This window comes from Megalobrama amblycephala, linkage group LG5, assembly GCF_018812025.1.
Source record: "Megalobrama amblycephala isolate DHTTF-2021 linkage group LG5, ASM1881202v1, whole genome shotgun sequence".
NCBI lineage: Eukaryota > Metazoa > Chordata > Actinopteri > Cypriniformes > Xenocyprididae > Megalobrama > Megalobrama amblycephala.
The window spans coordinates 14,078,516-14,094,633 of record NC_063048.1 but is presented as its reverse complement, the minus strand read 5'-3'; the positions used below and the strand labels follow the sequence as shown (position 1 = coordinate 14,094,633).

At 36.5% G+C, this 16,118-nt stretch overlaps 1 protein-coding gene across 3 annotated transcripts in view; it reads right to left on the bottom strand.

The window, feature by feature from the left end:
- Positions 1-292: 292 nt before the first annotated feature.
- setd3 (SET domain containing 3, actin histidine methyltransferase) overlaps positions 293-16,118 on the bottom strand; it is a 33,128-nt gene continuing 17,302 nt past the window's right edge. For 2 of the 3 annotated variants that reach the window (XM_048190796.1, XM_048190798.1), the window contains exons 8-13: positions 14,921-15,035; positions 11,683-11,757; positions 10,629-10,795; positions 6,423-6,508; positions 5,715-5,875; positions 333-2,311 (exon numbers count right to left, since the gene is read on the bottom strand). In XM_048190796.1, coding sequence (XP_048046753.1) covers positions 1,847-2,311; positions 5,715-5,875; positions 6,423-6,508; positions 10,629-10,795; positions 11,683-11,757; positions 14,921-15,035 — 1,069 coding nt within the window. In that variant the 3' untranslated portion in view covers positions 333-1,846. Of the gene's footprint in view, positions 2,312-5,714; positions 5,876-6,422; positions 6,509-10,628; positions 10,796-11,682; positions 11,758-14,920; positions 15,036-16,118 lie in introns of all 3 variants that reach the window. The other variant, XM_048190797.1, reaches the window with a different exon arrangement.

The window sequence follows — 16,118 nt, the reverse complement described above, 5'->3', positions numbered from 1 at the left end:
TTGTTTTATATTGAGGATAAAAAAAAAAAAAAACCTCTTGGATTTCATCAAAAATATCTTAATTTGTGTTCAGAAGATGAACAAAGGTCTTACAGGTTTGGAACGACATGAGGGTGAGTACTTAATGACAGAAATTCAATTTTTGGGTGAACTAACCCTTTAAGATTTAACAATGTTCACCCAAAAAGCAAAATGGAGTCATCATTATTTACTTAGCCTCATGCTATTCCAGAATTCTGCTATTTATATTATCAGATTATTATATATATATATATATATATATATATATATATATATATATATATATAAAAAAAAATGCAACTCAGATATTATTCATTTTGAAATAATTTTTTGAAGAATTAGTTCTGCATCTCTTTGACAGTTCATAGTGACCAAGAGTGGTAAAGCTCCAAAAAATAACAAAAATAACCATACGATAGCTCTGCGTGAGGAAAAGATGCAAGATTATCAGTGAATAATGACTTAAATTTCAGTCTGTTCCTTACCCAAAGCTATCATATGGCTTCAGAAGACATTAAATATAGTGCACAAGCTGCATGTATGGACCACTTTCATGAAGCTTTTTGGTGTGGCAGCCCTTGGTTATCACAAGCAGATTCAAGGTCCACTAAAAAACAAAAACAAAATACAGATTTGAAACATTTGGGTAAGTGAATAATGGTAGAAGTTTCATTTTTGGTGAAATATTCCTTTAATTAATAGTCCCCAATGTTTTGTTGTTTGACAGGAACAGAGTTTTGCCTTGTGGGAGGTGCACATCTGTAAGTGCACAAGGTCTTCATCCCGGATCAATATTTCTATATCTGGAAACCAACTAAATGACATTCGTTAAGGCTTAAAGATGACCACAATAGTTCAATGACAAATGTGCGAGAAGTTTGCAGCGAATACTTAAATAAAAATACTTAATCCGTTAAAATAAAAATAAAAAGATTTCCCAAAGATCCAGTATAAGAGAAGTTAGTCCTCCGAGATCAGTCTCCAACTGCAAATTTGTCTCATTAGCACATAAGAATTAAAATGAATATACAGTATATATACCATACTGAAGAGTGAATGGTTTTAGAATTACATTCACAGCAAAGAGTAACCATACTCTTATCCTCTAGTTCAGGTTACAACATTCAAAACCGGAACTAATGTTCACTTTGAGAACGCACTGACTGTGTCTGAAGTGTGTTAAAAAACGAAACGAAACTGTTTTGGGACTAAAGTCTTATCAGTAACCTTACTGTTTAGGCGAGTAAAGTAAACTAGCGTGCAGCAGTGATGATCTCTTCCCAGATCAATGTCAGAACATAAAAGAGTAATGATTGTCAAGTGCCACTAAACGTCAAGCATGTTTCTGGCATGATCTACAGCAACGGCTGGTTAGAGAGAAGTCAGCATTTTAGATGACTAAACAGAAACATCCTTGGCAACGTTACCATGTTAAAGTCTTCAATATACATTTTTTTTTTTTCTTTCATTTTGTGAAGTCCAAGCAAGCCTTCATCTAGACAGGAGTCCATATGATTGGTTACTTCCTCACCTTGTTACCAGGAACCTTTCTGGCAGCACAAGTGAAGCTACTACAAAAGAAAACAAATGTGGCACTGATTAAAAACTCAAACGAAACAAAAAATAAAACAAACAGGCTTTTTATAGCTTGAGCTCGCTCATACTTAAGCTGCATTTATTAAAAAAAAAAAAAAAAAAAAAAAAAACATTTAAACTGAAATCCTCTGCTTTTTTGTTTAGAAAGCTTTTGCTCCTATTTGTGAGTCTCTTAAACAAAAATAAATAAATAGCAGGAACTAAGATTGCCACCGTACTCTGGTCGTGACTATTTGCCACCATCACTTGGTTCATCTTCAGTTCGTATGGTACTCAGGTCGTGCTTCTCAAACTCGCTCCCTTTCGCCACCGCATCACTTTCTGGAGGATCCTCTTGAGTACCATTGAGATCTTTACACTGTCCGTTAAGAACAGGGGTTTTGGAGGAGTCCAGGCAGGCAGCGTCTGGCTTGATTTGGGCCAGAGTCATCTCCTCCTGAACATGTTCATCTTCTTCTTCCAGTTTGCGCAGGATGATTGGGAGTTTAGCGTCTGCGTTCTCCAAAAGGGCGATGTCGCTTTCTTCGTACAATGGCAGCGGAGCCCCTTCGTCCAGCTGCTTCTGGAAGTGCAGGCGCTTGGCCCGACCGCAGGACGCGGCACGCTCCAGAATCTCTTTCTCTGCCAGCCGTAGCTTTATAGCAATGCGGGAGTGCAGGGACAGGTCGGGCTTCTCCAGCATGGAGCGATCCTCCTGAACAAGACAACAGCCGATCTTAAAATAATGGCTAACATGATCATTATTGTTAACCAATCAGTGACAAATTAACTGCTGGATTAAAAAAAAAAAAAAAAAATCAGGTATCATAAAATTTTCTGCAGTTTTCTATATGGTTTTAAACAGAACCACAGTCAATGCGGCACCAGGCGCAATGCAAGTATTTTTTGCTAGTTTGGGCGTGCTGGTCTGAAATGAGGTGTGTTCAGGTGCATTGTTGATGCGTTACTATTTTGAGGCAACTGAAACGGACTGCGCCATTGACCAACCTGGTCTAAAGTCAATGGTGCAATATTTGTTTTGTTATTTAAAGAGCGCGTTAGTAATATGCGACTACATGCGGGTGCACGTTTTCTTCCGTTTTTCCGCTTGCAAATTCTGCCATGTAAATATCGAATCTGCCATGGCGCGAGCGCTACTGGCTTTTAAAGGGAATGGGAGATGAGATTCTGATTGGTTTATTGCATGTTACGGCCAAAACACACCCTTTACTCATTAAGAGAATAGGGACAACCCTTTTAGACCATGCACCGGGTGAGCCGACCATTTTCCCTATCGTTAAACTAGCAAAAGTGGATTCGGACAAGCACTCTTGCGCCATGCGCTTTAGACCATGCGCTTAGCTTCCTGAAGCAGTGTTTTGAAAATCGGCCATCACTAAATAAGTCGTTATTTTGTTTTTTTGGTGCACTAAAAATATTCTCGTCGCTTTATAATATTAATATTGAACCACTGTACTCACATGAACTGATTTAAATATGTTTTTAGTACATTGATGGATCTTGAGAGAGGAAATGTCATTGCTGGATATGGAGGCCTCACTGAGCCATCAGATTTCAACAAAAATATCTTAATTTGTGTTCTGAAGATTAACGAAGGTCTTACGGGTTTGGAACGGCATGAGGGTGAATAATTAATGACATTATTTTCATTTTTGGGTGAACTAACCCTTTATATAAAAAATAATGAGCCTTTAATTGCCTATATATAATACATAGCCTAATCAGTGCTCAAGTGCATGCATAAAGCTTGCCACAGCGCACCGGCAAAAGCAATGATTATGAATGTTGTGTGAGATATAGATGTATGAATATATAGATATATTTCTCACGTCTGTGAGGCAAGTATACACTGACCCCCGGTTTCACAGACAAGGCTTAAGCAAGTCCTAGACTAAAATGCATATTGTAGCTGTTTTAACTGAAAGCAACTTGCACTGACATATCTTAAAATATGTAATTGCCATTGTTTTGTCTCAAGATGCACAATGTAATGTTTTTTCTAGGGCATGTTTATAAAAGCTACTTAAATGCCCTAACTGAACTAAGGCCTAATCCTGGCTTAGTCTTAACCGTGAAACCGGGCTTGTGTTTTGGTTTATTTTTTTACGTGCTTAAACCCAGACGGTAGAAAGCTCATCAAGTTTGTTCTTTATTTTACAAAAGTACAAAAGTTTTTTTTTTTTTTACAAAAAACACATAAATAAAAGTAAACAATTTCAGCAGTTTCTAAAGATGCATTACTCTTATCTGTATGACCAAAAATGACTTTTTTAAAGGGTTAGTTCACCCAAAAATGAAAATTATGTCATTAATGACTCACCCTCATGTCGTTCCAAACCCGTAAGACCTCCGTTCATCTTCGGAACACAGTTTAAGATATTTTAGATTTAGTCCGAGAGCTTTCTGTCCCTCCATTGAAAATGTATGTACAGTAGACTGTCCATGTCCAGAAAGGTAATAAAAACATCATCAAAGTAGTCCATGTGACATCAGAGGGTCAGTTAGAAGTTTTTGAAGCATCGAAAATACATTTTGGTCCAAAAATAACAAAAGCTACGACTTTATTCAGCATTGTATTCTCTTCCGGAATCCTTTCCATTGAACTGATTCCATTGAATCCTTTCATCTGTTGGCGTTGGTAATGCACTTTTACGTCGCCATGGTTGTTTTTGGCGATTAGGACATCTGCAACATTTTGAAGCATCGAAAATACATTTTGGTCCAAAAATAACAAAAACTACGACTTTATTCAGCATTGTATTCTCTTCCGGGTCTGTTGTCAATCCGCGTTCACGACTCCTCAGTGACGCTGCTGACGTGTTATCTGGTGCGCCCGAGCTTCGTTTACAAGAAGGGGGCGGTAATGCAGCAAAACGCTGGATGCCAACCACCGAAGAAGAAGAAGAAGAAGCAGCAGCTTCGTTTACAGTCTGAGGGAGACGCACGCTGTATTCAAGCTATTTTACATTGTTTATATTTTGGTATTGCTATATTTTTTTTAAATGGTGCATAAGTGTGCATGTCGCAGATGTCCCAATTGTCAAAAACAACCACGGCGATGTAAAAGTGGATTACCAACGCCGACAGATGAAAGGATTTAATGGAATCAATTCAATGGAAAGGATTCGGGAAGAGAAGACAATGCTGAATAAAGTCGTAGTTTTTGTTATTTTTGGACCAAAATGTATTTTCGATGCTTCAAAAAATTATAACTAACCCACTGATGTCACATGGACTACTATGATGATGTTATCATCACCTTTCTGGTCATGGACAGTCTACCGTACATACATTTTCAATGGAGGGACAGAAAGCTCTCGGACTAAATCTAAAATATCTTAAACTGTGTTCCGAAGATGAACGGAGGTCTTACGGGTTTGGAACGACATGAGGGTGAGTCATTAATGACATCATTTTCATTTTTGGGTGAACTAACCCTTTAAGTTGTTTTCGCTGTGGTCATGAGAAAATCCAAGTGATGGGCGAAAATTTGGATATCCTGCCCGACATACTGTAATTACCCACGGACGGTGTGAGTTCGCCACAAGTCTTTTTTTCTTTCTGTGACTAACCGATTAATACATTTTTGGTTGACTAAGCCTTTTCTAGTCGACTAATGATTAGCAGAATATTAGGGGGCAGCCCTAGTTAGTATACAATATCGGCAATCACATATTAGCATCTGGACAGGAATAGATTTCTCAGAGGACTGTTGGGTTTCCCAAAAAACAGTAGGTAATTTGTCCTGGAATTTTTACCAAGGTTGTGTGAGGAAAAAATACATGGCAGATTAAGACAGGATTAAAATCAAAGTATGCCTGTGAAACACAAATTTCTCTAACATCCTCTATGAAAACTAGTCCCGTCCAAATAGGGCTTTAGTTGACATGTATTTGCAAAGTTACTTATAGTTAGTAGAATGTCTAAAGTGTACTTTCGAAATAAAGTGTAACCGATAATAAGAAATGTTTCTAGAGCCGCAACTTAGCATATTAGAATGATGCTACATTTGTTCCCTATGTGATTAAAATGTTTAAACAACTTAAATATGCTTAGTAATATTTGGGTGAAAAGATTGTTTGACATTGTTCCAGCACCTCTGAGCTCGTCTTGTAGGTTTTGAGAAGCAGCGCAGCCCGTGTTTCCAGGAACGTCCACAGCTTGATTTCGTTCTCCCAGCTGACAGGGAATTCAGTGTTGCCCAGGGTGAAGATCTTGTTGATGGCATGATCGCCCACCAGGTAGTCCCTGAGTTCCTCTGCAATCAGAAATGCACACCTCTCTGGTTAAGGGAGTAATCTGCTGTGCTAGTGAGCTGGCAGGTCTGATCTGCGACGATTATGTAAGGTATGATTACACGGCTGGTAACGAGATGAAAGGGCTTGCCGAACGAGTGCTTCGCACGCGCACACCGCTGAATCCTGTCACACCAGTAAAACAGAAGCCCCCAGCACAGGGGCTGCGCTTAGTTTAAAAATTAACATAAAAATTCTGAATAATGTATTAGCTCAGACTTAAGAGGTCTTGCCAGAGGACATGGCCTTGCTTTATGGGATTTATGACAAAAACTTCTCCTACATGGATGCTAATAAATATTTCACTGTCTCTGGGTCAGTCCTTCCACACATCTGCCACACTGTCTTGATCAATTAAACACCTGAGGGGCACTTGTTTAGGGTCCGTTGTCCTATCTAGTTTAGTGTAAGAATGTCATATGGAATAAGGCATCTCACTTCCTGTTTTATTGCCCACAGGTGTACCTTAGTGGCAAGCTTGATGGTATCAGGAAAAACAAAGATACTTGCCTTCAGTCATGCAGAAGACACGCAGGAAGGCCAGGAGCTGAGCAGATATGGGCGGCTCGCTGCAGTGCAGGGCAAAGATACTGGACCTGAGGAGGAGAAGAACCGGAGAGGGTTCAAAGCTGGGTGTTACACCAACTGACTTCCCCCCCACCTCTCTCAAATTAAACCCCAATTAACTCCAACGGAACGGGCAGGTGCTAATGGAAGCCTCCTGCCTGCAAGAGACCGAGGCGCTGCTCCCCGTCGCATGACAACTGATTGATCTGAAGCGATGAGAGGCCACCGAACCTGATGCATTTTTAAAAACACGCTCAATCATTTATAATTTACCGTTTAATTACTGGAGCATATCTATGGCCTCTTCCTGTCTGACTTATAGCGGGATGAAAAGAAGCATCTTGACTCTGACCTGAATCAAAAGGTAATTTCATATGGGCCTGTGTGCATTTTGTTTTTGAGACTTTGAGGATATTGATCTGTGTGACAGAAAGTTCACTGATAGTATTATACCACAATAGAAGAGGTTTCACAGGACTGTAATTATGTTACACCTGGATGATGATTCTTGCAGCAGTATAACTCACTACTGAGATGTCTAGGACTGGATTGGATGTTAACGTGAGAATCTTACACAATACATTTACAAAAAAGACAAGAAAATGCTTTTGTAATTTCCTTTTATTTTTCTTATTTTTTTTTTTTTTAGTTTTGGTTTTTATTATTAAAAAAGTCCATGTTACAGTGTAGTTATACGTTATACAAGTACTCAGGAATAATAATTAACTACATGTACTTACTACAGGGTTAGGCTTAGGATTAGGGTTTGGTTTAGAGTTAATTGCATGTAATTATGCATAATATAGTAACTACATGCAATGTGTAACAAGGACACTAAAATAAAGTGTTACCAAAAATTCTCATTAAACGAAAACTTGATTACCAATTTTTGTAACAAGTCTTTAAATGCCTATTTAAACTTCCTATTCTCTTGGAAAATAGTTATAATCAGGGCTGGAAATGGTTGAGATTCACGGTGGGGACTCTAGTTTTTTTTTTTTTTTTTAATTATTATTTCAATGACTTTTTAGATGAATTTAAATATAATCTCTTCTATAGTCTATAACATTACACATATTTCATGTTTTCTCCAAACAATTTCTTAAGCATCAAGACAGGCACATGAAGTCAATGAACAACATTTATGAATTGTGTGTGGCACAAACATGTTAATTCAACAGAATCTAAGGCTTGGAGAAAATTACAAATTAATAAATTTGATTTTGGCCAAATTAAATACACTGTATAGGAAACTGGATATGTGGTACATGCAGAATTTAACAGGTCACACAAACCTTTTAAATACGTTTGTCCTCAGGTCAAGGAAAACTGTAGAATGTTTTGGATGGTGACCTCTTAGTTTAGTGCTTTGAAAATCAATTATTAAACACATTTAAAGGTGAATTCAGTTAAGGGAAATGGAGCTAATGTGCATTCTAAAAATCAAAATAATTTTATAATAATGCATCTAGAATAGGCCTATATAATAATTTTGATTCTTCCCTTTTCTTAAACAATGGTTAAAAGGGTTGAAATGAGAGGTTTATCATTTCATAAAATGTTTTGATTTGATGGTGTTACCATACACATGGAGTTTAAAAAAACAAAACAAAAAAAACAAAACAAAAAAAAAAACACATTGCTATCTAAATATGTGATTCTTTTCTAATATAAGAATTCTCTGAAATAATAATAATAATAATAATAACAAAAACAACAACTGCTGATTTTATATTTGTTTTGTTTGTTTTTTTCCCAGAAATTAAAGAGTACCCTATTAATGATTTGGTCTCCCCCTCCTTCTTACAACATGTTTCATCACATGAAATTATGATGCTGTTTCTACTCAATGAGCTGCAAGACTCTGGAAATTGAGAATCACTTTTTTTTTTTTTTTTTTTTTTTTTTTTTTTAAATAGAGATCACAATTCTTCCACGATTCTGAACAGACAATTAAACAAAATAACATGTAATTTAAGAGGTTCTGACAAAATGTTAGTTGCTGCAGTCCATATAAAAAATATATATATTTTATATATATATTTTTATAAAATATAAAATATTTTATATATATATATATATATATATATATATATATATATATATATATATATATATATATTTTTATAAAATATAAATAAATATATACACACACACACACACACACACATTTAATTAATTTGAATGAATTATTATTTTTTACTTTCATAGGCTATTGAGAGAATAAATACATTTTTTTAAGAGAATTTAGATAAATTCAGTGACACTCATAAAGACGTCACTTGTTTCATTACTGGATGAATTTCTTGAATTAATGATTAACACTCTGAGGTCTAAAAACGCGCCGGCGCGTTTTGCAGGTTTTTTTTCACATTGCAGCAAAACAGACTTAAAATACTCTGTCATTTTTTGTCATAGAGACATAAGTAATACATCAATTGAAACTATAGAATATCTCCTTTTATTTGTATACACTCAGAGTAAAAACAAAATGTTGTGCTTTTTGTAAAATAAAGAAAACTAACATGATGCGTGATCTCTCATCTCCCTCTGAACGAAGTCCAATCTGATAGTTCTCAGAAAATGAAGTGTAACTTAGTGAATACTAATCACAAAAAATTCATACTTATGTCTAACAAAACGTTGAAATGTCAGGTTTTAAATCGTGCAAGTCAAATCGAAAACAAACATTCTGTGTTTATGTAATCTGTATGAAAAGAGAGCCATGTCAGAAGTCCGTGATTCAGCTCATTACCCACTAATGCGGCCACGCCCACGGAGCCAGCGCTATTCACAGGCAAATTCAGAGACAACACATGCATTCATCATCTCAATCGTGTATTTATTGCCTTGAAAATTGTTTATCTGGATGAAAAAGCCATGGTTAGCAATCTCTGGAAGACATTCAGTAAATTCCTGTTTGTTTTCTTCTATTGATAAGTTTTAAGTGAGTTTTTGTTTCTTTAGCGCCCTCCGGCTGTAGTATGAATTGGTAAACACCATTCATGGAATATCGTCTTCTTCTTAGGTGAATTTGTGGACTAAAATGCACAGAGCGCCCTCCGGCTGCAGTATGAATTGCAAACACCAGCGCTCATAGAGATAACAATGAATATTAAATAAAAAATAACTCCTCTGTATAGAAAATTGACATAAACATATGAGAATCCTATATTTCTCCAAATGTGCATGCTTTTAAACTAAAAGCCTATATTCAGACTCTTTGCATCACAGAAATACATTATATTTTAAAGTATAATATAAAACCTTTATTTTATATTGTAATAAATTTTTCTGTATGTTTCATATACCATGATGAGCTTGAGACATCACAGAAGTTTTTTTTCACAGCCTACCTGACTGAAATGCCTCATTAATATGCAAGTCTTTTCAGGTCATTACTATTCAATTCTTTTGTCTTCACAGGTGAGAATGAGCCATTATTCATGGAGATTCACGCCTCCTCGCATACCGTGTTTCTTGGCAAAAAGTGTCTTACAAAAACTAAATCAGTATATTGTTATAAATGAAAGAGTAGTCAGCATAATTTTTACATAATTTTGAAGCAAAAACTCTAGTCTACAACCTTCAATACCCAAAAGTCTTGTGAACACAGATTTAATATACTTTTATTGGCCTTATATCAGTGACTTAAGTTTTTTGTTTTTTCAGTAACCACGCATAAACATTATTCCTTCAAAAACACAAACATGTACACACATGTTCCTCACATATTATGGTAGCCTAGTTTGTGCTGAATACAGTGTAATGACACTTGTGTCATTAATATGTTTATGAACAACTGAAAAAAGCACAAATGTCAGGGCATGTCAAAACTTCTCCAGGCCCCATATCAGCCTCAGACTCCAGAGGGTTAAATGAAAAATACATTTTACATTTTTGCCACCTACTGGTGTAACAATGTAATTGATACAATATTTATTTGAAGTGTCAAGTTACTTTCAAAAGGTTATTTACTCTATAGACATCAGTGTTTATATCCGAATTATAAACTTCTATTATTTAACTTTTTACTTTCGTAGGCTATTGAGAGAATAAAAGATAAAACTCCCTTTCATTTCCCTAAAAAAATTTTTTATAACAATTTCAACATGTGGGCTGGATGTCATTTCTGTACAGGATACTCACGCAGGAATCCCTGCACGTGCCAGAACCTCGGCCTTCATGGCATACAAACGCTCGCTCTTGCTCACACCCAGCTTAATTTTCACACGGTCGTGTGCGTTGTCCTCAAAGAAGAAACCGTTGTGGATCACAAACTCTGCATTGGATCTTGTACCATAGAATATGTAGATCTGAGGAAAAACAAAGGGGAAGACCGCTGTAATTCGACATTACTGCAATAAAGCATAATTGGCATATTGCTTAGACATGGACACCTGGACGCACAGGTCTATGGGAATGGATACACAGTAGCAATTTAGACCTTTTAGAACTTCCTTCCCACAACTACTAGCCTTTCAAAACACCGCTCACTTCTTTCCCTCAACAATACATCCACAAAATTTACAGATACTGCTGTGCAGAGAGAGAGTGTGTGAGAGAGAGAGATAAAACATAGTGCTAGAGAGAAAGAGAGGGGTGAGAGAGAAGCACAGTTCAATCCAGTCCTCAGCCTCTCCACAGCGAGTTCCGGCCCAGTGCGAAATCAGCAGCAGGAATCAGGGATCAAACGGCTCTGTACGGAGCGACACTCCTGAAACGGCCCCTCCTACTCCCCCCAACGCTTGTCCGAGTCCCACACGCTGGCCCCCGCACTCTCTTTCTTCTTCCACTGGCTGTCTCTGCGAATCTTATCAAATAATTCACATTCTGGAGAGAGAGGGGGTGTATACCTGGCTTGTCACTGTGTGCCCCGCATATCCGCTCTCCCCATGGCTGGATCTGAATGCCTCTGCTCTGATATTACCCCCGGGCCTTCGTAATGGCCGCTGGCTGATAAATGCATCACGGACGCACAAGCATAGAGCAATAGCACGAGGTGAGAGTGCATGAATAGAAATTGAAAATGTACAAGTGCATTAGGTGGACAGTGCATGGCACAAAGTCCACCCACTGATTTTTGTCAGTCACATGGAGAGATGTGAAATTGTACAAGATATTTCTGCTGTAAAAGACCAATGATCATCCTAATTGTGACCTGAAGATGGTTGAACTCTTGTGATGGCGTTGCAAAACTCACCTGTTCGCCCTCTTTGTAGTCTTTGAGAGCTACGCATTCGCATCGGTCATCCTCTAGATTGTAGCCGGTCGTAATCTAGAGCAGAACAGAAAAAGTCTTGTTAACATTTGAGTCACGCCATATTTTCTTGAGGTATATTCATACACTTCTTGAGGTATATTCTCACTGTCGGAAACAATCGACTACTCAAGCATGCATTAACCATAAATGAATTAAAATAGAGAGAGATACGTCACAATATTGTAAATCTGTCTGTTTTAAACCAAAAAGGGGAGCCAATGGATATCACACAAAAAGCAACGTGCAAACTTTGCGCAAGTGTTATGCAGGTGAAAGCTTAACCTCGGTTAGTACACTATTCAAAGTGAAAGTAAAAAAGTGACGGAGCCGTCTGACGCTGCATTAACAGACCATATTCTCTCAGAGACGAATTCCAACATAATATGCTGATAACCGTATATATCCGTCTTAATTTATTCCATTATTTCTCTTGTGGCCGTACATATAGTGAAACAAATGAGATTAATAGTATTTCGTGTTAAACAGGTTGTATTTTTAAGTCGGTGCTTGAAGTTGCTCTTAATTTTCATTGATGACTGCAGTCAGTGTTAGGAAATATTATAGACTATTAATAATTTTAATTACAGGCCTATAAATTTAAAACATTTTCAAAGAGGAGCTGATAGCCTAATCTTTTATTATACTCACAGCACGTCAGTTATGTGGTGATGCGCTATGAAATTGTTGCGGGGCAAATTTATTAATATTAATTTAATAATAAAAGTAGTCTAATCTAATAGTAATAATAATAGATTAGAAGGCCTACATTAATTGTAAACACCAAATCCTCTTAATATTGCCAAAATTTGACGCTTTTGACAATATCTCTGGCTATCGTTGATACATGATCATCGTCTGTTGATGCAACCCGGGTTATCGTGGGTTTATTTGGCTTTACATATTTAATTTATGTAACAGAGTAATGACATAATTATCATGTTTTGAGAGTTTACTTATAATTGTTGCATTAGGCTATGAATTAATAAACATTTATTGATAAGAACTATTTCATGTCTTCATTTACAGTAGCATGAACCACAAGTAGTTGAGTAACTCAAGTATTGTTTTGATAAGAAATCGACTAGCGGAAATCAGTAGTCGTGCAACCCATAGTGTATATATATATATATCTTTTTAAAAGAAATGAATACTTTTTTCAGCAAGGATGCATTAAAGGTCCCGTTTTTCGAAGCTTTGATTGTGTTTATAGTGTGCAATATAACATGTGTTCATGTTTCGCGTGTAAAAAAAAAAACAGTATTTTTCACATAATTTACTTATCTGTATACCGCTGTTTCCACTGTCATAAAAACGGGCTGATGACTTCCTTGTTCTATGAAGTCCCTCCTTCAGAAATACGTAACGAGTTCTGATTGTGCCAGCGGTTCCTGTGTTGTGATTCGACAGCAGTTTAGCGCATCTTGCCCGGAAAGGTCACGTCTCTTACCATAACGTGGAGATGCACGCGCTCAGTGTTATTGTAAACATGTCTTTAATTTTACCCTATCAATTTGAGCCGGAATCAGACCCGGTGATTGGACTGCGGGATGAAAATAACAGTGTTTCGACGACATGGCGACAAACACACTCTACAAACGCAACTCTTGTGTATTCCTGTGGGCAGAGGGTAGTCAAAAAACCGTTTTAGTGACGTCATTAAAGAAGGAAGTAGAGGGATGTAGTCCAAACTGGCCGTTCGATGTAGGCGACTTCTGTTAAATAAAATATCTCGCTTGGCATTGAACTTTGAGCTTTAAAATTTTACAGATTTTATTTATACTCTAACAACAACATTACACACTAACTAAAGTTTGAAACATGGGATCACGAAGAACGGGACCTTTAAGTTGATCAAAAGTGACAGTAAAGACTTTCACATCGTTACAAAAAATGATTTTCCAATAAAAGCAGTTCTTCTGAACTTTCTGATAATCAATGGATCAAAAAAGTGTTTTTAACATGGATAAGAAATATGAGACCACAAACTTTTGAATGGTAGTGTATAGGAATGATATTTCACATGAACAAATGGAAAATGAGTTTTCATTTTTAACTTTTCTCAGTTCCAGTGTTGGCATGGTTACTGCTTTTTGTCTTTGTGGGGAAATATTCTTAAGCGTTGTATGGAATAAATACATAAAAACCCATTAGTGCTTAAACTACAAATGAGATGTGCTCCCTGAATGTAATTTGAGTGATAAAAACATTTGACCACGTTTACACCTTCACAGTCCATTTGTTACCAGATCACTGGAGACAGATATAATTAATATCAGGTGTAAAACAGAACTCGAGTCAACTAACAACCTGTACCTTTCTGGGTTTTTCCCTACTTTAAAATGTATAAAATGTGTTAAATACAAATAATCTGTAATCATTTATCTTTAATTCTTCTTTTAAATCTTTAATTATTTGTAAATAATAACAATAACAATAATCTTTAAAATGTTAAACAATTAGGAACCAAAACTGCAAGGCTATTTCATGAAATACTTCTGTGGGTGGGAAAAAGATAAAATGAAACAAATCAACAGGACAAAACTACAAATTAATGGCACTAATTAATGGTTATAGAGCCAACCTATAAAATAACACACCCTTAACAAATACAATCCTTCACCATTAAATCTCTCAAAATCTTCAGAAATCAACTAAATCAAATAAACTGAGTAAATTGTATGAAAAACACTGCTACCAAACATACAATATGTTTTTATTAAACCTTAACCAGGGGATTACCAGAAAAACATTTCATTACACATTTTAATGACCGTGATTTTCAATGCACATGATAATTTGAAACAAAACTTCATTTTAAGATATAAGTGCATTACAGTCATATGAACGGAGGCGATATATTGCTCTGTGGCAAGAGCTGCTGAGCACAATCAAAGACAAATTATCCAAAATAAATATAAAAGATCCCTTGGGATGAAGGCATAATCTACCGAAAAATCACATTAGACCTTGCTCCCGCATTCCTTAAAAGTAAATGTTTTTTCCCCTCTGTGCTTCAGGATTGCAATACAAGCGAAAGCACTGTAAACATCCGTATCATGCAGGAATATATACATACATTTAAATGGCTGAACTGAATTGGGTGCAAAAGCCTTCTGCTACCCATAAATGATTTGATGGGTAGCTCTATATGGGTTTTGCAGCAGTGCTGCGGACTCACCAGGCCATTGGTGTGGTTGCACATGTCCCAGAGAGGGATGAGGGCCAGTGTGACCCGACTTCCGTCTGCTGTGGGAATCTGGTTTTGACGAGTCATCACAGAAGACACTGCCCACCTGATATACAAATGGCTTTGCTTCATTACAGATTCAAAACACTACTAAAATAGCTGTACATCTTAAAAAGGTAAATATAATGGAAAACAGGAATCCTCTTGCTCTTTTAGTTAGGGTTAAGTTCACCCAAAAAATGAAAATTCTGTCATTTATTACTCACCCTCATGCTGTTCCACAACCTGTAAGATCTTTGTTCATCTTCAGAACACAAATTAAGATATTTTTGATAAAATCCGATGGCTCAGTGAGGCCTGCATTGACAGCAAGACAATTAACACTTTCAGATGCCCAGTAAACTACTAAAGACATATTTAAAACAGTTCATGTGACTATAGTGGTTCAACTTTAATGCTATGAAGTGTTGAGAATACTTATACTTAAATAACGACTTTATTCAACAATATCTAGTGATGGGTGATTTCAAAACACTGCTTCATGAAGCTTTGAAGCTTTACGAATCTTTTCGTTTCAAATTAGTGGTTCGGAGCGTGTATCAAACTGCCAAAGTCACATGAACCATTGAAATTTCAAAACATTTCGAAACACTTATGACGTAAACGAAGCCTTCCGTTTACTGAAATCACGTGACTTTGGCAGTTTGATACACGCTCCGAACCACTGATTCGAAACAAAAGAGTTCGCAAAAGCTTCGAAACTTCATAAAGCAGTGTTTTGAAATCGCCCATCACTAAATATTGAATAAAGTCACAAAAAGTATTCTTGTCGCTTCATAACATTTAAGGTTGAACCACTGTAGTCACATGAACTGTTTTAAATATGTCTTTAGTACCTTTCTGGGTATCTGAAAGTGTTAATTGTTTTGTTGGCAATACAGGCCTCACTGAGCCATCGGATTTTGTCAAAAATATCTTAATTTGTGTTCTGAAGATGAACGAAGGATCTTACGGGTTTGGAACAACATGAGGGTGAATAATTAATGACAAAAATTTCATTTTTGGGTGAAGTAACCCTTTAAAATCAAAGAGTTTAATGTATATCTATGTTATAATTAATAACACAAAATAAAATTCTATTTCCAGTCTACCCATAACATGTATGGACACTAAGCCGCAAAAACAAGTA